Source organism: Cavia porcellus, unplaced genomic scaffold, assembly GCF_034190915.1.
Source record: "Cavia porcellus strain 051 isolate PalLab524CR breed Dunkin Hartley unplaced genomic scaffold, mCavPor4.1 scaffold_20, whole genome shotgun sequence".
Classification (NCBI taxonomy): Eukaryota; Metazoa; Chordata; class Mammalia; order Rodentia; family Caviidae; genus Cavia; species Cavia porcellus.
In genome coordinates, this window is record NW_026947503.1 from 11,605,279 (window position 1) to 11,627,301 (window position 22,023).

Here is a 22,023-nt window from a genome sequence, read left to right on the forward strand (position 1 = left end):
CAAGAGCTGCTGAGCTGAATCTAGTCAACTTGAAGACTCTGAGAAATGATGATGATGACATTAATAATACTGTTTCATACCACTAAGTATCAGATAGGAAACTGATATCTAGAACATTGCATTTACTCATTCTAAAATTGTCATTTACTCATCTTTGTAACAGTTTCCAGTTCTTTGACTAAATTCTCAATCTTGTCTTTTATCTCAAATACTATTAGAATATTTATCTTGAAATCCGAATATGATAATTCCAGGATCTAGCACCATTAGGGATTATTATTGTTATTATTTGTTGCTCTTGTTTTTCATGTGGTCTCATTTTGCTCTGTTCTGCTTACTATAAGACTGTGTCCACTTCCGGGAGAACATGGTGGACAGATAACAGCAGCTATGGAGGCTCTCTGAGATTGCCAGCTTAGAATCCAGGAACGGTGCAGTGTGAGGAGTCTTAAGCAAGGGGAGATATACCCTGCCGACCCAAGAACGAACTAAGCTGAGAGAAACCAACTGGAAATGCAATCCTGGTGATATAATAGGAACAGATAAAATCTCAGTGTGGAAGCTGGAACCCGCACCACTGGAAGCCGTGATTTGAATTTCCTGCCGCCGCTGCTGCGTCTGAATCGGCACAGCAGGGAGAGAGACGCATGAAAGCTCTGAGAGCAGGACTGGGCAAAATGAGTTGAGAGCAGGACAGGCGGGGAGCCCTGCATCAACCTGCGGTGAGTGAGAGGAACGGGGACTCTTCCATAGACTAGGAGGCTCCAAGAGAGGACATTCTGGGACTGGGCAGACTAGCCCGAACAGGACGCTGCAGTGACTTTAGTCACATATTCCCCTCTCAAGTGGGATTTGTGGGGAGTGCTTGGCCTGGGTGATGCTGTGGACTAAGATCCAGTAGGCTAGCCCAAACCAGGTCCCAGTGCCTGGCGGTGCACCCTACCAGTGAAGCCTTCAGTAGGTTGACCTGGAGGGGCGGGCCCAGCAGAGGCTGCCCAGGTCTGTGTCTCCCTAGTACACTGTAGTGGGCAGGAACACCCAGCCGGTGCAATTCAAACAGACTATAACTGACAAAAAAAGAAACTGGGCCTCCTCTATATGCTTGTATGGAAGGAACAAAAAGTATGGGAAGAGGGAGCAACAAGAAAGGGTCCTCAGTCCCCAATCCTGAGAACACTGATCTAGGAAAGGTAAATGCAAAGGAGAATGAGGACAGAAAACATGCAGTATCAGGCACGGCACCAATAGACATAAAGCGCTATTTCCAGAGCCTCATAGACTAGTTTAGGAATGAAGTTATTAATGACCTAAAGCAAGATATAAATAGAATAGTTAGAGAAATGCTAAGCACTGCCCAAGAAAAAACAAATGGTGGAATGGAAGAACAGAAAAAAAGGGGAGAATTGTTTGAAGGAGAAAATAGAGAAACCATAGAATACGTGAGGCAGATTCAAAGAGATTACCAAGAAACTAAAAACTATCGAAAGCTGGCATAACAACTTGAAAGAAACTAAGGATAGATTATCTGGACTGGAGGACAGATTTCTAAGGTGGGAGCATGAAATGAAAAACTTCTTAAAAATAACAAAGAAACAATCAGCAATAATACAAAGGCTAGAAGATGATAAGAGGATCCATAACTTAAGAATTGAGAACATAAAAGAAGAAGTAGGGACACAAACAAATGAACTACGAAAGCCATTCACAGATAATAATCCAGGAGAATTTCCCTAATTTAGCAAAAGGTAAAGATACTCAGATGTATGAGGCATACAGGACCCCAGCCACCTACAACCCAAACAGAGCTACATCTAGACATATAATAATCAAAATTCCAGAAATACAATATAAGAACAGAATATTAAAAGCTGTCAGAGACAAGAAACAGATCACTTACAAGGGAACACCCATCAGAATTGCAGCCAACTTCTCGGACAAACCATCAAATCATGAAGAGCCTGGGGGTAAATAATTCAAGCTTTGAAAGATAATAATCTCCAGCCAAGATTGAGATATCCTGCACAACTGTCCCTAGAAATTGACGGAAAAACAAGGTGCTTCCAGGATAAAGAGGAACTAGGGGAATTTGCAACCACCAGTTCAACTCTACAGAGAAAACTGAAGGCCACAATGAATGGAGCAGAAAGCGAAATGAAGAAGACAAACTGACAACTAGTGACAGAAAAAGAGCTCAACAGAAATGAGGCAGAGAAGGTTGGATGGTATGACTAGCTATTTTAGAGAAAACAAGACATCATAATAGCTAGTGCTGATTTAATATCATCTTGTTTTGAAGTCCCATCAAGCTTTTGTTCTTCTGTTTCCATCGGTCTTAACATGTTGTATCTTACTAATTTTATTATATGTGATAATATAAACAAGAACTTTTATAGACAAGGAGATTATACAGAAACCACTGTTCATTTTTTGTTAATTGATTCTAAATACCCTGTAATACTGTCATTCTCTTGAACGGTTTTACATTGTCTTGATATGTTTTATGCTATAGTATATGAAGTTATACTCAAAGATTTCAAGGAAAGAGACACTATGGTAACTACTTTTATGTCGGGATTATTTTGTGAAACACTATTTTGCTTAAATGGTTATGTTTTGACCTGTGCTGTTTTGTTGTTATGCCCTCTTTTATCTCAATGTCCTTTTTTATTATTTACTTTTTTATTTTTATCCTTTTAATTAAGGGAAAAATAAATAAAAAATAGCAGGATACATTATAGTAACCCACTTTAATTTCCTATTAACTTGATTTGAAACCCTGTATTGCTCTCACCATCTTGTTTTGACTGATTTTCCTCTATTCTGTTTTGCTTGATAGTACCAAGTTTGAAAGTATAGGCAACAACTGTGCCGACAATAAGACTCATTATGATGCCCATTCTGGTTGACTATTATCTTCTTTTGAAGACCTGTAATGTCTCCAAAGTTTTGGTTTTATTGGTTTTGTTCTTTACTGTTTTGTTCAACTTTATTATAACTGATGATATAGGCAATCCTTTTTAAGATAGCAAGAGGCATTATGATAACCATTGTTGATCATCTTGTATTATGTTTTTACATTATATATTATGTCCATCCTTTTGATTTGACTGACTCTGTTCTGTTATGTCACATTTGGTTTTACTCTATTCAAAAATAGTAATAAGATCTGTAGGAGTAATAAAACCCAAAATGTGTAATTGTCATTGTACAAAAGAGAGGAAAAGAAAGTGCTCTAAAGGATATAACTGCATGTATATTTAAGTGTATGAGATAGATAACCATTTTACTGAGTTTTGTTGGATCATTGAACAGAACTGTTTGCAGACTCACTATTTGAATGTCCACTTTATATGCTTTAATTTTGTAACTTGAACAACTATTTCTAAGATGACAATATATAATCTATTAACTAGTGATTTCCTACTGTTTATTTTTTTCTGAAATTCTGTATAACTTGTACCCTTTTTCTGGCTTTTTTTCCCTTTTTCTCCTTAAATAAATAAAAAAAAAAAGACTGTGTCCATATAAGGACTTTTTACTGAGAAAAGCTGAAAACTAAAATGCATATTTTCTTCCTCTTGAGACAATTTATGTTCATTGTCCCCAAGATCTTGTCTTTGTAAATGCTGCATGTTGAGTTAGAGCTGCTGACAAGTGGCTTAATAGATGAAACCTTAGTAAATTATAGCAGCAACACTAGACATTGTAATTTAAATATTTTGAGAAATAAATGCAATATGAATCATGTTTTAATTCCTTATAATTAAACAATCATTGTTACTTTGAAAGCACATTAATTCCAGAGTCACTTTATATATATGTTCAAAATATCACAAGGACAAATACATTTTAGTACTAATATTATAGAGCTTCTTTATAATAAAAGATGTAATAAATACTATTAAAAAGAGGACCAGAGAATAAATGATGTAATAGAAGTCATGTTATACATTAGGAGACTACAAAATGGCTCGGCAATTTACAAGGGAATGCTTTGACTGGAAGTTGAGTTGATTATTGAGGAAATTAGTGAGAAAATAGTAAGAGAAAATAAGTAATGACAATATATGAAAATAGCATCATATGTTATATATGCTTTGTTTTACAATTATCAGCTATAATTATTTATTAGGTAGTATAAATACCAATTATGTTTAATTATCTACTAAATATATTGTATGTTAATAAATATTACTACTTTGTTTTTGGACAACTACCAGAAAACTTCCTTTAATTTTTTTTTAAAGAAAAAAACCCAGAAAAATCAAGAAGTGAGCAACCAACTAAAACACAAAAGCAAAATGGAGACAGCAACAAAAAGAAAAAAGCAAGGGCGACATAGGATTTCAAAACCAGATGATAGGAATTTAACAATGGCTGTAATACTGCATATTGTTAACCTCAAAGTAAAAATTTCCTGGGAGCAGTTTCTTTCTCTTTTTGAAAAGTTACAATAGATATATTAATTAACATAGGATGTTAGTACAATATATAGGTAAATTGTGCAAACATATGGTTATAATAAAACATATTGGAAGTCCAATAGCTACTATTTTGCTAAATAATGTAAACCAAGTAGTAAATTTGTAATATATATTACAATGTATTTTACATATTATATGTTTATATATATATATATATATATATATATAATCAATGCAAGTTTTTGTGTTTACTAAACCATGCATCATGTTTAATCTTTAAATCATGTTTTTTATTGGTATGAAGTAAGTTATTGCAAGACAATCCTTAACCTCAAGGGGCTTTCACATGTTGACAATTTTATCATATTATTTCCTCTTCTAAGGTCTTAGAATTATGAGAATTTTAATGTACTAATGTAAGACATAGAGAAATGGGCAGTTCATTTTCATTTGGGTTTAAGTTTGGATGGAAATTGACTGACACTAAAGGTTTTATTTTAAGCAAGAGTGCTTGACCATGAAACAATGAACCCTTCCTCCGGAGAAAGTCCCAGAACTAAGATTCTAGAACTAGATAATTGACAAGCAAACAACAGTATACAACCAAAACAATGCACAGAGAAGTGTGAATTTTCCCAAGTAATCAAGAGAAAATTAGACTGTAATCTTGAAGATCACATCTCCTGGGCCTCAGCCAGTGAGGGGCAGGAGAAATGTAACTAACTGCTTGTTGAGTGGGTGCGTGCCTGCCAATGGACAGGCATCCTTAAAGTTTCAATTCCACTGTCCTTAACAGTTGAGCCATATTTTGAGAGTCTGGATGTTGGGCACTCGTATACAGTCATATTAGAGTGTATTAAGACATACTGTATTTCTGATGCTTTAGCTTTTATTCAGAATTTGAAAAGAATTTCCAGTTCTCCCTTTTGCCAGAATGCACATATGTCAACTAGATGGTTATTCTACTTCTCCTTTTTGGATTTTTGTGGTCTTTGGTGGTATGAAAAATCAGGAGTACATGAGGGACTAGTAGGCTGAAGATGAAATAGATATTTACACTGAGTATTATTGGGCTTATCTGGACGATAGAATTCATGACTAGCATAGAAACACCAGACGAGTTCTCTATTTATACAAGAAAGCTATAAACACAATAGAAAATGATTGCTGAACCTTTGATAGGCATGGCATAAAGCAGGCTTCCCTTTTTAAGCTAAATGGAAGCTCATCATAATAGCATAGAAGCAATTTCTCTAACAATTTTACTACCTTGTTATTTTCCACCTCTGACTCATAGCTCCTTTCCTGATAAAATGTGCTTTACTGTTATTTTTAACTCACGTATGAATTCACTGCTTTCTGAAATGAGGATTAAGGAATGTAGTGCTTCTCCACGTTACAAGGAAATCCCTTGTTTTTCTCAGCTTTTGATCGACTGCTGTGCGCTTTCACTCTAATGCTTCTTTTCATCCACCCAGAACTTTTTTGGCACTCAATGAATTTTAAACAGAAGAAGAAACTCTCCCAGTCCTAGAGACTTCAAGATTCAGTGTGTCAGCACGGATTCTTCTGCTCCTGTTCCCATCAGCCATGGTGACATGGAATCGTGCCACGTTACGAGGGACAAGGCAACTTTTTAGGGGTTTTAAAAGAGCAGGAAAAAGATGTGCACAGGAACTTGTTAAAGAAACATTCTCAAAGGGTTTTTTAAAAGAATATACTTAGAAAACATGCTATTATATTAACTATATTTTTCCCTTTGTATATTTTTTGTCACTTAGGGCCTTCAGGACATCAAGTGCACCTCTCAGACTGCTTTTCAAACACAAATCCAAAATCCAAAACATCCACTGTCTACCTCCCCTTTCTTTATGGGCTTCCCCTGGCCCTGGCCTTTCTAATCCCCCCCCCCCCCACCCCACCAGCCAGAACTAGACCATGAGGCACAGCCCCGCTGCCCCAGAATCACCTGAAATACTCCAGCAACCACTTCTACCTTGCTTACTCTGGCGTGTCCGTTCTGCAGTAAGGGGCTTTGTTCTCTCTCTTTGCTTCCTGATTGTCATGTGTTCTCCCCGTGTGGGCTTACCGTGTCATGGCATGTGTCCTGCTCTCCTTAGGTATCAGAACGAATTTTGTGTGAGGGAGTATGTGTGTCTGTGTGTGCATGTGTGTTTCTTTACTTCTTTTTCCTTTTTTACTTTTTTGAGACAGAATCTCACTATGTAGCCTTGGCTGGCCTTGAACCCCTACTCCTGCTTCAGCCTTCAAGGGCTAGGACTACAGCCAAGCACCACTACTCCTGGGAAAGTGCTTTTTTTCCAGTGGTAATCATCTAATCCAACATTTTTGCTAAATCTAAATAACAAAAAAAAATGAGTTAAAAATATTACCCATATATGCAAAAAAATTTTGCTAAGTATTTACTAATGCAATATAAAAATGTTCTCATTTTGTTTTTATTACAAAATATTTTAGTTCACAAAACATATTTTATACACACTAATAGTGGAAATTAATCTACTGTACATTATTATACTGAAATATATATAATTATAATTTAATGAATACTTTTATTCCCCAATCTTCACATTTATTTATTTATTTATTGTCGTGAAATATTCAGAAAGATATCCAGGGTATCCAGAAAGACGTTTATGTTGGAGTTAAACTGCCTGTGGTACGGAAAGGGAGAAAATTACTTCTTAAAGCCTAAACTAATTGCTTTACATGAAGCAAGAACCATAAATTAAGTTCAAGATTCTTGACTGGCAATGAGTTAAGCCATAATAGTATATTCACGCTCTCATAACAGAGAATGAACTCCTGTACATAAAATATTTAGAGAAACCTAAGATGGTGGTGAGTGAACTTACCCAGACAAGCTTTTAAGTAACCCTCCAGAAAACTAGGGGCAGAAATCAGATCAATGTTCTCCAAGGACTGAGGCTGGCTAAGTAATTTTGTCATTTGTGTGGTCAACTGGAAATTAGAAATAATCCACAAATTACTGTTAGTAAAGAAACAGAATTCTGAACACTATTCTAGGTCAGTAGTACAATTTTACAAAAACAGTTCCTGGATGTAGATAATCACTGGAAGACATTGTTGGTTGTTTTGTAGACGGTCTGTCATGCACAGTGATTTTGAGAAACTGTTGACACAAGGCAAGAACTTTCTTAAAGTGCTAGCTAGGATCCGAAACTATAGAAGGAACATTTTAAGATGGATTATGGTAGGCAAAGAATAGTTTGGATATAGTATAGAATCACCAGAAACTGTACAAATAAAGATATAAACCAGAAAAAAAAATCTAACTATTCCAGGGAAAAGTTTTCATAGTAAAAGCTTTCTATAGTAAAGAGCAAATACTAATACGATTTTTGGAATTTTCTGCAATAAATTTATAGTTTGTCTTTTACAATGACAAAGTTAGTTGCATGCTAAAGCGCCCCATACTTCCCTTTCTATGGTGACTTCTCAGCTATGTTCTGCCAGTTAGCTTCTCCAGACGTTATGTAGAGTAACATGGGTAAGCTAATCTCCTCCTTTGGTGGAACAGTGCCTCATCAATGATGTGGAAGGGTTCCAGGGTACACTCAGCCCTCCCCAGATGAGATTCTTCAGTGTCCTGGCCTGCCTAGTGGACTTGGGGAGCATAAAGGAACTTATTTAGTTATATGTGGGACTCTGTTGCAGAAATGATATTGCCTAACTATTCCTTTTTCTTTTGATTAGATTTTATATTTACAAAGAAATTAATGAATTCCAGAAGAATTACTAATGGTTTTGCTTTCTAGTTCTTTATTGAATAAACCAGTTTCTGCCAGTTTTCTTTCTAGGAATATAATGAATGCAATAAGAGTGGATTCAGAAATCACCAAGTGAGTTCAGAGTGGTAATAGGAAAACAAATATTAAGCCAATGCGGACTTTCTGTGGAACAAGTCAGATCCTGATTCAACTTGTTTGAAATACAATCCTTTTACAGAGTAATAGAGCATGAGTCTGTCTAATGTAACTGCAGAGTCCTCTATTCCAAAGTCTGTGAGGCTGGAAGAGTTCATTAATTTGCAAAGCCAAGTGTTGAAAGTGTGTTTTCCAGTCTTCATCGGGTCTGGGATTGACAATACACTTGACTAACACTTCCGTCATGCAAGATGGTACATGAGAGGAAAGGATGCGTTGGTGGGCTTTACATCTGCCAGACCATATGCTGAACTGAAGTGTGAGTACTACCTGAGCCTGGCTTCTACTTGCTTTTCTCAAACAGAAAACCCTTGTATCCTTCAAGTTCAGTCATTACCTTAAAACTTCACAAATGATACCAATGGGTTTCATTAACTGCAACTGTGCCTCTCATTAATCCTTGCTTTACCTTTGGTCAAGCACTGTGATCATGTGTTTTTCTTGTGTGCTATTTCTAAAAGCAACTGCTTGGTCAGGGCAAAAATATCCGGAGTTCAGATCAGGAAACGGATACTCACAGAAGTTAAGAATATTGCACAAGGGAATTTTAATGACAGGTTTGTAGGTTTTAGGCTAAATCACTTAATTATGTGATCTGAATGTGAGAAATGTATAATGTCATAGGACCAGATTTAGTCAGGTATAAAGAATTTTCATTCCAGCAACCTTTCCTAGCTAATGAATATTCTATTCAAATTTATTACAAACATAGCAAAAATATGCCAAATAAGATTCTGTGGCATGATATGGGAGTTATGTATACATACATTTGAATCAAATCTTTCTTGATTTATGCACTTTTGGAGTAATCTGTGAGTCAATGGAAATGTAATTCAACTTATCCGAGTACTTCATATATTGATGAATACTTTCATAGCATTTTAAAGAATATCACCGTTTTTTTTGTTTGTTTTTTTTTTTTGTTTTTTTTTTTTTTTTTTTGAGACAGGGTCTCACTGTGTAGTGCAGGCTAGCCTCAAACTCACAATGATCCTGCTACCGGAGCCGTCTGAGTGCTAGGATTATAGGCATGCACCCACCATACCTTGTGATCCAATCACTTATATTTTTATTATATCTGATGGCTTTGAAGCCCATATTTTAAGGCATTCTATTTCATTTTCATCCTCATATCACCACTGAAGGTGGAGATAGCAGAATGCACCTATAATAAGTTCTTAAGGATGACAAAATCAAGATGCAGGGAAGTTAATAGGACACAGGTCACATGAAATGTACCTGGTTAGCACATGCAAGAGTCATCTGCTTTGTCTGATTTAGTCTGTTGTATTTTTTCCATGTCATGACTATGTAGAGAACAGTGACCTGCATATACTATTTGTTTACATTTATTCATCTAGTTCAAATATTCAGTATTAAGGTTTCTTTCACGAAGCCACCAAGTAGACATACCTAAAATTTAAATCAGTGTTTACTTGCCTACATTAAAAGCAATTCTCTGCTAGCTATAAGATAAAACCCACGATTTTTTGTCATGGCCTAAAAATTGTTCCAGGTTCTGAGCTTTATCTACCTTTCTAATAAACTCTGTACCTTTGCTTCTTACTCTAACTTCCAACAGCATAAAATCACCAATAATGAACACTCTGTTCTTCCCAAGCTGTCCATTCATTGTGAATGCTTTCATACCTTCCACCATACCTTGAATAATCCTAACTCATTTTTTAATGATTCTCTTTGTAGTTTGTAGCCTTCATTAAACCTCTCCCAAGTCTCTAAAATTGGATGTGGCACGCTTTGACCAAGACAGTACTGTTCTGCACAAATGTTTCATGTTCTCTTACGATTCCCAACATCCACTGCAGTCAGAAAGCCATATGATGAACCCCCACAAAGGACTCTAAACAGAGGGATGTGTATGTAAGCCAAAATATTTATTTATTTGTTGTAAATATCCTGGTTGCTTAGCACCATTGTTCAGAACTAAAGTGAATTAACATGAGTGAGAAATAAAGCCCTGCTAAATAGAAACAATGAGATTTGTTTATTATTTAAGAATAAATTCATTTAATATTTCTAGCACCGCAGTAATAAACAAATAGCCCTACAATATGTAGCACTAGAATGGGAATTGAGCCAGGAATAAAGAAAGGTGATTTGGAATTTGGGAAAATGATGCTATTCAGTTGTGAGACCTTTGGTCAAACCCTTGCCTCTCAGTAAAACCTGAAACTTGTGAGAAGAGATGCATATCCAATGAGTTTCTACACTTGAAGAATAATTACAACTTAAAATAAAAGGCTGAATTCTCTTTGTTGAAATGGGGAGGGGAGAAAGATCGCCCTGCTCTCCATTTTTCTTAAGAGCACTTACATTAGTAAGCATAAACACAAAGGGACTTAACACTTCTGTTTCCAGATTCAACAGTAGAGTGTGAGTCTAACTTCAGGGTAACTGGTTCTAAGTTGTAAAACTATGTCCTGTCATAAAAGTGTGAGAAATTTGCTTTTCCTAGGGATAAAGCCAATTATCCAGCGCAAGTGTTCACCCCATCACTTGCATGAGCTATGTGTGACAAATAGTGCTGTCAAGTTCTCTTACTTGAGGTCAGTTATTGTTTATCTTGAAAACATGATGTGACAGTGTCTGATATGAATATACAAAAGGGAGGAATTTTCTTTTGATCTTTGCAACCTCTCAGCAGGATGTTTACAGAGTGTCACATCCTCCTTTACAAATATTCAGTAAGAATGGTTTCTTTCTCTACTACTTTTGTGGAGATTTTTGGGTTGAGAGAAAATTTTCCAAAAACATCTAGGGGAAGAAGTTGGATAACAAAATGTGAGCAATGCAAGAAAGAGGATCTCAGGAAGAAACTGGGGATGTCCAATAAAATATGGAAGGAGTTTGACAAATGTACAACTATACAAAATTGAAAAAGCTAATTATGTGAAGAGTAAGAGATAAAATAAGTCTTAAACTTATAGAAGCAAATTAAAATAATCTCAAAGAAAAGAACATATTTTGTAATCACCACAGTTCTGTGAAAGTCTCAGTTGATGAGGATGATTCACAAAACCCAGTAACATGGTAGCATATCCCATATGATTTTTAATTAAATAAAAATGACATGGAGCAAGAATTAAGTGATACTGTTCTTTTTTTTTTTTTGTCTTTTTCATTTTTATCGGTACCAGGGATTGAACTCACGACTGCCTGCTTGCAAGCAGGTACTTATGCCGCTGAGCTAAATCCCCAGCCCCAGTGATACTGTTCTTAAAGAAGCCTGATGAAGTCAAGGTAGCTGCTTATAAAACTAAAATCAAATAGGAGAAAAATAAACAAATGGTAACAAAAAGATCTAAGAACTGTATCCCAGAAGCTCTCTCTACAAATTGTATTGCCCTTGATACATGTGATAGACTAGAATTTCACGTACAGCTACCTAATGATATTTTGACAAAGTTTTATAGGAAAAATATCTCTGAACCAATATGTTTCTGACTTTCAATGTTTTTATCTTTAAAAGATTACTCTCCTATTTATCCATTTATTTGGAAATGCATATAAAGTACAGTTAAATTTTAGACACCATAAGCTACCACTGATTTAGATAATTGGGTTTATTATAAAACAGTGACATGGAAATCTGCATGATGAAAGATTGCAGAACTTCAGTGGAGAGGCAGCTTCACATGGTGCCATTTCAACAGTGACTTGTTTTTCATCCTCTACAATTTCTAAGAACGTCAGCATCTCTTATAAAGAAACAATCATTGCTGTGTAGAACTACTTTGGCGCCTCCATATTTTATGAAAAGTATTTCATTCAATTTTCACTCTAACTGGTTGAATCTTAACCCTGTTTTTATAGTCTGATTCAACAGTTACTATCATTTTTTGCAAAGCTTTTGTCTGAAATTTCTGTAAAATCAAAATGCTCCCTTACATTAAAGTTTCAACTGCACTTCTGTCAACTGAAACTCCACCAAATAACAGAAGAGATGGTTCTGGCAGTTTCTACTTCTGCAGCTCCGACTCTGTTCTCATGCCCTGTTTATGACTTTCTAAGTCCTGGCAGCCTAAAGATCTATCTCTACTATAACCTTCTTAGGACAGATGGCTGAGAAACTCGCAAAGTCTCAAGAGAACATTTACTCAGTGTTCGAGTCAGGCATGGCCAAGGGGCATAATGATAAAGGAAAGTTCTGCCAGTACAGAGTTCAGAGCCAAGGAGAAGAGAGGTTCTGTAAGCTCCTCCCAAAGAATAATGAGAGGCCAGTCAAAGATCCCTGCCAGTGTTCAGGTCAGATGTGCAGGATATCTAGGAAGTGGCATTTCAGATGCACCAGGACCAGTCCTGCCTGCTCTTTGGTTTCCAATAATTTCTTCCTTGAATGTCAATATCTACTGTGTAAACTTTCTGTGTTTCTTAAATTACTGATCATTTCATGGTATGGTCAGAGCAGAGAAACTATCTCTTAAAATTATTCTTCTGAAACCAAGAAAAGCTGTACCTGCACACAATAAAGGCCTACCAACAAACAACGTGCAGACTCTGCAGTAGTCTCAGTGGCTGATGGGCTCTTTTTTTGGAGTTGTCTCTCCTAAGCAAAGATTAAATGTGTAGGAAAGAGGGAGCAAACAAATCTTTGCTAATCTGACAGGTGATGTGGCAGAGATGGTGATGCTTCCAGATATTCTGTACCCTCCCTGCATGAACTTACCCTTTGCAGTTAGGTGGACTATGGGAGGCGGTGTTCTGAATAAAGGGTTGTTGAGAGAAGTAACTTGTGTTACCTCTGTGTCAAAGCATGCAAATTATTTCTATTATGTAGCTGAGGATGCTACAGCAAATTTCCATAAATAGGACTGTTTAAACAGCTGACACAGTTTGGAGACTAAATGTGATTAAAATGTCTTTTTGAGTTCTAATGAGGTTCTCTTTCTGGTAGATAGTTGGCCACCTTCTTTCTATTCAATTACATGTTACTTTCTTCTGCATGGGGCTAAAGATAGAGTCAAATTTCTGCCTTTCTTGTCACATGAAGCCATCAATCCTGTCAGATTAGAAGCCCATTCTCATGACTTTAGGTAACTGAGTTACTTCCATAAGTGCCTTATCTCCAACTATTCACATACCCCAAGTGCTCAGAGGAGGGACCTTTAGAAGGCAGCTGGATTATCAGTCTTGTTGTTAAGAGGCAGAGTGTGGTTGGAAGAGGTGGGGCATCATGGGCATGCCCTTTAGAAGACTCTTATCTCTCTTCTCAGGTCCTCCCTCGATGCTATTGATTCCTGTCTGCCTTGGGTTTGAGCAGCTAATCCTCTGCCTTATACCTGCGTATTGCATCCTGGCTTGAAGCCAGTGGACAGTGGGCTGAAATGTAAACCAAAATAAGCCTCTCTTTCCTTAATTAGTGTGTGTTCAGGACTGCATCCCAAAAAGGAAGAAAGTGACCAAGATACATTGGAGAGTTAAGGCTTCAACATATGAATTTCATGAGCACACATTTTGGTTTATAATACCTGCTGGAGAGTTTCCCCCACCTATTCCCTGTTGTGTCAGCTGAGGGGGTCTAATATTGAGATGTCTGAGTCACAAAGTTCAGTACTTCTAAAACCAGCTGCTTAGTGTGATATAGGAAATAAGTCATTACAGTGTTCAGTCTTATTTTAAAAAATTATGTAACCTATTTTCTTAATATACAACCTTCTTTTGATTAATTTTATTAGAATGCCTACATTATACTGTAATTATTTATTGATTTGTCTTTCCAAGTATCCTGTGAGCTCCTTAAGGACAGACATTGTATTTTTCATCTTGGTTTTTCTATAGTATCATCAGTGTCAAACAAATAAATAAAGCATGCTGTAGAATAAGGCTTTGGATGCCACAAATTTAAATTACAGTGTTCAGCTGAGCTTAATGACATGGTATGGGCATAGGAAAAGTTTCTATGAAAATTTGTACTAGGAATGTAAAAAGATAGGATTATATAATCTTCTCCTTTAATTCCATAGAAGTAGTTGTAAGATAAAGGCTTTTTGAGAGTTTAGTATCTCTTTTTTTTTTATGTCTAATTTGGTAAATCTTTTGCTATAATAATAGTAGGACTAATTTTTCCCCCTAGGATAAAGCATTAATTAATTGCCTTAGGAAACAGTTTTTATCAAGAAATGGAGGCTCTGATCTTAGTTTTTGCTCCATTAACTTTAAAGTTCAATACATTTTTATTGAACCCACACATACTTTAATGTGAATTGCTTTTCACTAATTGGTCTGTAGGGATCACAGGGACAGTTTTGCTCTTTCTTTTAGGCTTTTTTTAATTCTCCTTCAGAAAGTTCCTAAACTTTACTAATAGTCATTAAGTTCAGGATTGATTTCTAGAATCAAGGAGGTACAATCAGTGGAGGGAGATGTGTTCCGGTTTGATCTCCTTCCTCTTCGGGCAGAAGGTGACTGCGTCCACCCAGGATTCCCATTTCTCATATCACCACTCCCACCTAGCTTTATCAGAACAGCAGCAACAACTTGCTAATTCATTCATTCAGCAAATGCATTTAGTTTACCTTTTAGTATTTCAGAAATCAGAGTGTGTTTGGTTACTGTTCATCACATAGCTAAGTGGCATCATTTCGTGGTCACTGTCAAGTGATAGCAATGATACAGCTACCTGTGTATCCATGCTTATGTTTTGCTCACTTCAACTGAACTTGAGTTCAGTTGTACTTCAGTTTAATTAGTTTCAATCCTTCCATTTTACACTCAAGAAATCTACCAGGCCCATTTGATAAAGACTATAGGCATTTTTACAGACAAATTATGCACTAACCTGCATAAGAATTACAGGAAAGGTATCAGTAGTTCAGAAGATCATCTTAGAGACCCAGTAGTATCCTCCTATATGAAGAACTGAGTCTTAGTAACTCTTGATGGAAAGTTAAGTATTTTGTGAATAAAAAGGCAGGCAAGGGTGATAACACTCAGGGTTAGGATCAGGCTCTAAAAAAGTTTTGGAGGTTCCTCAGACAATTTACATTTTGTATGGGCAGAGCATCCCTAATCTCTGAATTCAAAATCTGAAATGCTCTGAAATCCTCTGCTCTTTCAGTATTACATCAGTGCTTAAATATTTTAGCTGTCAGAAGCACTTCAAATCAGAAATCTGAAACAATCCTGATCTCAAGCTTTTCACAGAAGAGACCCTCATCTTGTATAATGTATTTTATATTCATACATTACATGCTATAGTATACGTTTCATGTTTTTACACATTTAAGTAGTCATATTTAAGTAGCTTCTGCTTTATCTTTCAACTACTGTACCTGAGCATATATTAAAAAAAGAAGGCATTCTCTTTGGAGTCCTGATAAAAAAGGCTTAGGCAAAAATTAAGCCTATCTATGACATTACAGAAGCCTTAATTATATCACAACATCATGTGTTCCCATTAACTATCTGCCCAGAGGAAACATATTGCAATAATTGGTATTATTTTCAATTTCCAGCTGTTAAAGGTTTGTACCCAGATTTTTCTACCAGGGCTTTTAAATAGTGGCAGTATTATCAAAGTTAGTAAGACATGCATTTTAAACAAAAATTTTGTTACATTAAGCATTGTGTTGAACAGAAGGATATGTTTTTAACAATAATTTTATTTAAAAAAAGAAATTGAGGCTTATTTGAATTTTGTCATGCAAGCATTTGAACTCATCTTGATTTTTGCTTACAATATTTATGAGGTTATAAGAAGGGAAAATGCTCCACTAGCAGCTTAAGAAGTAGTTTGTCTTTCAAATGATAAAACTGTACATAATCACAAATCCCGTGACTTACTCTGCAGGTCTGGTAAATTTGAGATATTTTCAGAAAATAAGCTTGCATGGCAAATTGGTTGGTTTTTCTCTTAAAATGCAAAGTTACAATCATTACAGTAAAAGAGTCAATTGTTCTGAGCTTATATGAGACCAAATTCATCTCTCAAACATCTTCCCTGCTGGGGACTATTCCTGCCCCTAGCCTCATATCACTGTTATCTGTATCTGGGCCTGGGCTCCCTGGAGCTTATATTGTGTGTTTATGATTGTGAATACATCCCTCTAGAACAAATGATCTAGATTTTTTTCTTATTGTTCATATTTTTTTGGCTGAGTAGAACAGTAGAATTTATCAATGCATTTGAAAAATTTTGTCAGTGAGAAGACAGTATTTTGGTATTACATTTCGGTAAATATAGTAATACAGACAGGTAAGAATTCATATCAAATTATATGTCTTAAACCATAAACTAATAAAACAAATTGCAGAAAACAGGTCTTTGATTCAGGTTTGCAGGGATGATTGGCCATGCCTCTCTCTCAGATCTGTACTCTAAATTGCCCTGAACCCTGCTACTAGAAAACTCTCCCACCAGATCAGATCCAGGAAGCATGTTTCCTTTGTATTTCTCTGGCTCAAATGTGGAAAAAACATTTCTGTATGTGGTTTCCTTTAACGAGAATGAGAACATCTTGAATTTTTGACAGATGCCCAACATTGTAACCAGTATCTCATCATTAATGGGAATAGGGTGCCTGAAATATGGAAAGGAAAAAAAAAAAAACCCTCCAATCTCAAAAGTAAACAAAGGAGGAGCGAAAAGAAAGTTTGCAAATTGCTCTTACAAAACAGAAAAACCTTAAAACATCATTTGTTTTAAGGGTATTTTTGGGAACAGAAAGGGTATCTTTTTTTCACTATGAAAGTGGATTTTGCTTTTCTTGAAAGCAATTTGTATACTGCAAATAACCTGTATAAGGTTCACATGTTTTGACCTAGCAATTCAATAATTATTTAGCAAGGGCCTGTTAAGAATGTAATGGATTTTCAAATCTTTCACAGATGGTCAGTTTGGACTTACTTATTGTAGTTCCTTTTGGTAACATTTTAATGCTAAATTAATGATACCATAACCATATTTTTAGACCTCATAGCATCATTAGATTGTTAATTTTAAAGGATTCTAAATAAATATCAAGAAAAGGGTAAGTATTTTTATATTCATTTTAAAATACATCTAACAGGAGTACATTCAAATTTGAAAAGCAGTTATCTGAATAAGGAGATATTTCAAGTGATTTTTAAGCTTTTTCTTCTCACATATTCAAAAATTAGCACTGACTTTTAAAATTAGATAATATAAGATACACAAAATCTCAATAGTAAGGAAAAGTGATTTATTTTTAAAAAGTTGAGAAAGTCCTAAACTTGTCCAGGTTATGAAAATAGATCTCTAATCTTGCCATATGTACCTAGGAACAATGACCTGCTAGCAACTCACACAAGGTACCCACATCCAGAGAGGCTTGGGGTTTCTCTGTGCTCTTCTTGGTAACCATTCTTTCCAATGGATTGTTTTCGATAAACTCTCACTGCTAACCATTCAAACGTTTTTGTATGATGGCACAGGGCAGCAGCATTTACTGCCGTATTGGTCAGACTTTGTAAAGACACTCACAAAAATGCAACTGATTCAGAACTACTTCTAGAAACTGTTTAGAAAGTAGCAAGAAGAACTGAATACGTGTATTCAAAGTGAGGGGGAGAGTTTTGAGAGGGACTGATGGCAATATGTCTTTTAGTATAAAACATTTTTAAAAAGTCAAACATTCACTATATATTTTGATCACAGGTATATACATTTTGATCATATATATATATATATATATATATATATATATATATGATCACTTCATTGTTCCCTGTTGATCCTTATGTTAATATTATACTATATTATTTATTAGGTGTGCAACAAGGTAATTTAATTAATTAAGGTAAGGTAATTTAATTACCTTAAAATTAGGTAATTAAATTCCTTTAGTTATGATCTTTTAAGTTTTTTGGGTATTTTAGGTCTTTTGCAAATCCAAGTTCATTTTGGAATCAGCTTGTAATATATTTCAGAAAATGCAGTAGATATTCTTTTATTGGTTCTTTGTTTGCTTGTTTGTCTGTTTGTATTTGGTTCTGGGAATTGCACTCACAACTTTGCACTTGCCCGGCAGGCCCTGTGCCGCTGAGCTATATTCCGGTCTTGACATTCTTTTAGAGGAATACATAACATTTATATATTAATTAGAAGACCACCATCTTAAAATATAGAACCTTCTAGGTTTTGAACATGTGCATATTGTTTATCGATTTTTAAGAATTTCTCTAAACTGTTTTACAGTTTTTCACATACAATGCACATAATGCATTAAATGCAGTTATACTTACTTCATTTTCATGCCATTGGAAGATACGTTTTTAAACTTTTACTTTCAATTGAAAATAAAATTTTACTTCATATCAAATCAAATCAAATTTGCATACAAACCTTATGTGCAGCTACTATGCTTTTATCTTTAATATTTTATCAAAATAAACTTGTTTAGTATTTCCTTTAATAATTTTTAGTGTATGGAAGTTTGATTTTCATTGCTCTATAATATAATTTTCCCAAGGACAGTAATATGGAATCATAAACTCATTCCAAAGAATTACACTCTGTAAATTAGAGTCCTTATATCCTGTGGACTCTTAATGAAACAGACATCTGCAGTACTAATTCACAGTTTTCTCTCAGCCCCAGTTAGAAAGCAAAACAACTGTTCAGTATTTTCATTCTTTCTGTTCTCCGAAGTCTTAATGTGCCAGTTTGATGTTCACAATGAGCCACAAATTCTTGACTCATGCAAGTAACCCTGATTTCTGTTTCTAAAGCAGGATTCATAATTACCCCTTAAGCTTTGAAGGCAAGTCTCTCCCAAGGTGTGCATTTGGCTTATTTTGGCCCACATTTTCCGTCTTTAGCTAAAATTATGCACAGAGGGAGTTGGAAGACTGAAGGAGAAGCTTCACTCAGAAACTAGAAACAGACACACTGTACCAACAAAAAGGAAATGGTCATGATCTTAAATGCCCATGATGCAGCAAGACTGAGGCTTCACAGCTTCACAGAGTAACTCAGTCAGTCTCCTTAAACATGGACAGAAAACAGAAAATTATAATTTTCCTAATTCAAAGAAGAAAACGCAACTACAGGGGAGCACAAATCTGAGTTTTATGGTTAACTGACAGACCTGTGATCTAAATTTAATTTTAATTCCTAGGAGATTAAGATGATTTTTAGAATTCAAATGCTAATTTTTAAAAAAGCTCTTCTGGTAAACAAGAAATAAAAATTATCCAAATCAATAAGAATTTTTGAAGATTACTGGTCTTTGTGTATTCTGATATACTTGTGTTTTCTCATATGTTTTAAAGACATTAGAAATCATCATGCTCACAGGAAATCAACTCATGCGTTAGACAAATCAGCATGTATACGAAGTAAATTGGAACTCTGGTTGAGAACAACGATATTAAATCTTGTGGAAAGTCAATTAACTTTCCTTAAAGACTTTGAAAGAATAAGACATTGCCAAAAACATAAATATGAAATGAAAATACAAAATAGAATACAGAAAATGAAATTATCAAAACCTAATGCAGAGGGCTATAAATGGGATGAAAATTCTGAATAACCAAGAAAAAAACTAACCTACTTGTTATCGAAACTATGAGCAAGAAGCCTCTTCTAATGACAAGGCAGGTAAGAATCAAACTGCTCTACATAAGAAAAGGAAGAGAGGCATACAGAGGAGACAGACAGAAGGCAGCCTGGACATGGTGTCCCTGAGCATGAGGAGGAAGTTAACAGGCAAACAGCTTGGTGCGGGGCACAAGCACCCAATCCCATCACTCAGGAGACAGAGGCAAGAGAATTGTGAGGTCAAGGCCAGGCTGGGCTACATGATGAGTTCAAATACAGGCCAAACTATGTAGTGAGACCCTGTCTCAAAAATGCATCTATATCTATATCTATCTTTAATTTTAAGGTCAGTAAAAAAAAACACCCAATGTATCATAGATTTTAGGTGGATGATTCTATAAAAATGTAATTTCTTTTTTTTCATAATCATGTAATTTTTACATAGTGTGCCTTTCTAAAAAGGCACACTATTTAAAAAATTAGAATTTTTATTTTTCAACAGTTATCCATAAAGCAAATATCATTACTTTCAAATTTTAGGTAGGAAAAAAATAGATCAGTGAAAGTGATCCTAGCTACTAATTAACAAAAGACCAAGATTCTTCAGAGAAATCAGAAGGGTGGAGAATTTAATATATTTACTATTTCCTTGGTACAAATATATAAAAACTGGTAAAATTATTTTAGCTCAGGTTTTTCTTTTCTCTTTAAAATTTTAAAAGATACATAATCTACCCTAAATGGATATTATTTGAATATACCTTGAGTAAATATCAGTTTTTTCAAGAGAAATTTAGGACTTAAAATTGCTACCCTAAATGCAAGGAAACTACACTAATAATTCCTTTTTAGGAGTATGGATTCATTTTTACAATATGAAAATCACGTCTACTACGTGAAGACTGATGAATTAAACATATTTTTCTTATATGGAATCCAAAAATCTAAGTCATATTTTGAGTACCAGATGACAATATCAAAAGGGTTATAGCAAAAAAAAAATTGATTTTGTTGGTTGCAGCTTATGATTAAATCTATGAATAATAATTGTGAAGCAAGCATTTGTTTTAAACATTTACAGATTCTAACATATGGTATGACGGAAAAACCAACATATTTGCCCTGACATACTAGGTTTAAAATATCAGTTACACACTTCATAATTACGGATATGCCAATATTTCTTCAGTCTAAATTGATATAATACTTAACTACTAATGTCATTAACATAAACATCTGGATGTATGAGTGACATAACTCACTACAAACCTAAAAAGTGACAATTTTATAAAAACACCATTTTCTATTGCTTGTAGATATGAACTCACAAAAATAATGCAAGGGCATATTTAATTTTATGGTAATCTTCTTGTATGAGCATAAGACAAAAACCAGTATTATGCTACTATTGTAAGATACACTGCATTATCAAAACAACTTGATGTTAGTATAAAGACTAAATTTAGTTTGAATGGGGTGACTAGTCTGTCCTAAGAATTAGAACACTTTTCTTTCATATTAATCAATAAGAATCTGGAGAACATTTGTTTTTTTCGTTTTTTATCGGTACCAGGGATCGAACTCACGACTGCCTGCTTGCAAGGCAGGCGCTTATGCCACTGAGCTAAATCCCCAGCCCCGGAGAACATTTGTTTTTGTTAACTTCTAACCTTTAGAGAGATAAAGGGCATCCCTCGCAAGTTAGGATGGAAATTTTTTCTCTGGAATCTGTTCCACACCTCTGGAGCTTGGTCTCTGCTTTTGAGCTTACCTTCCAGACTCAAAAGTGAACCATGTTGAGTCTCGACCATATCTCCTTAGGGAGCTGAGAGGCCACATCACCAGTTTGACCTTGGCATTGTGGATATCCCAGAGATAGATATTCTCATGAGTGATCTGCATAGTGCATTCACCATAAATATCCAGATTTGGTGTAGGCATGAGATAAACATTGAATCGTTCTGCAAAGAAACAAAGCAGGGAGAAAATTAAGTGAAAAGAAGCATGGCAGGTTTTTTTTTTTTTTTTTTTTTTTTAGCAATATGCTATTAATCTTTATACCTACAGATTTCAGGAAGTGCTGTTATATCCCTTGGTGGCCCTGATATAC

The 22,023-nt window shown here is 35.2% G+C and overlaps 1 protein-coding gene across 1 annotated transcript in view; it reads right to left on the reverse strand.

Annotated features, from left to right (window-relative positions):
- The window catches only part of Dok6 (docking protein 6), a 457,708-nt gene that overhangs the window by 127,764 nt on the left and 307,921 nt on the right, over positions 1 to 22,023 (reverse strand). Inside the window, exon 5 of the mRNA XM_003466521.4 lies at positions 21,685 to 21,874. Within this exon, the coding sequence (XP_003466569.1) occupies positions 21,685 to 21,874 (190 nt within the window). The remainder of the gene's footprint in view (positions 1 to 21,684; positions 21,875 to 22,023) is intronic.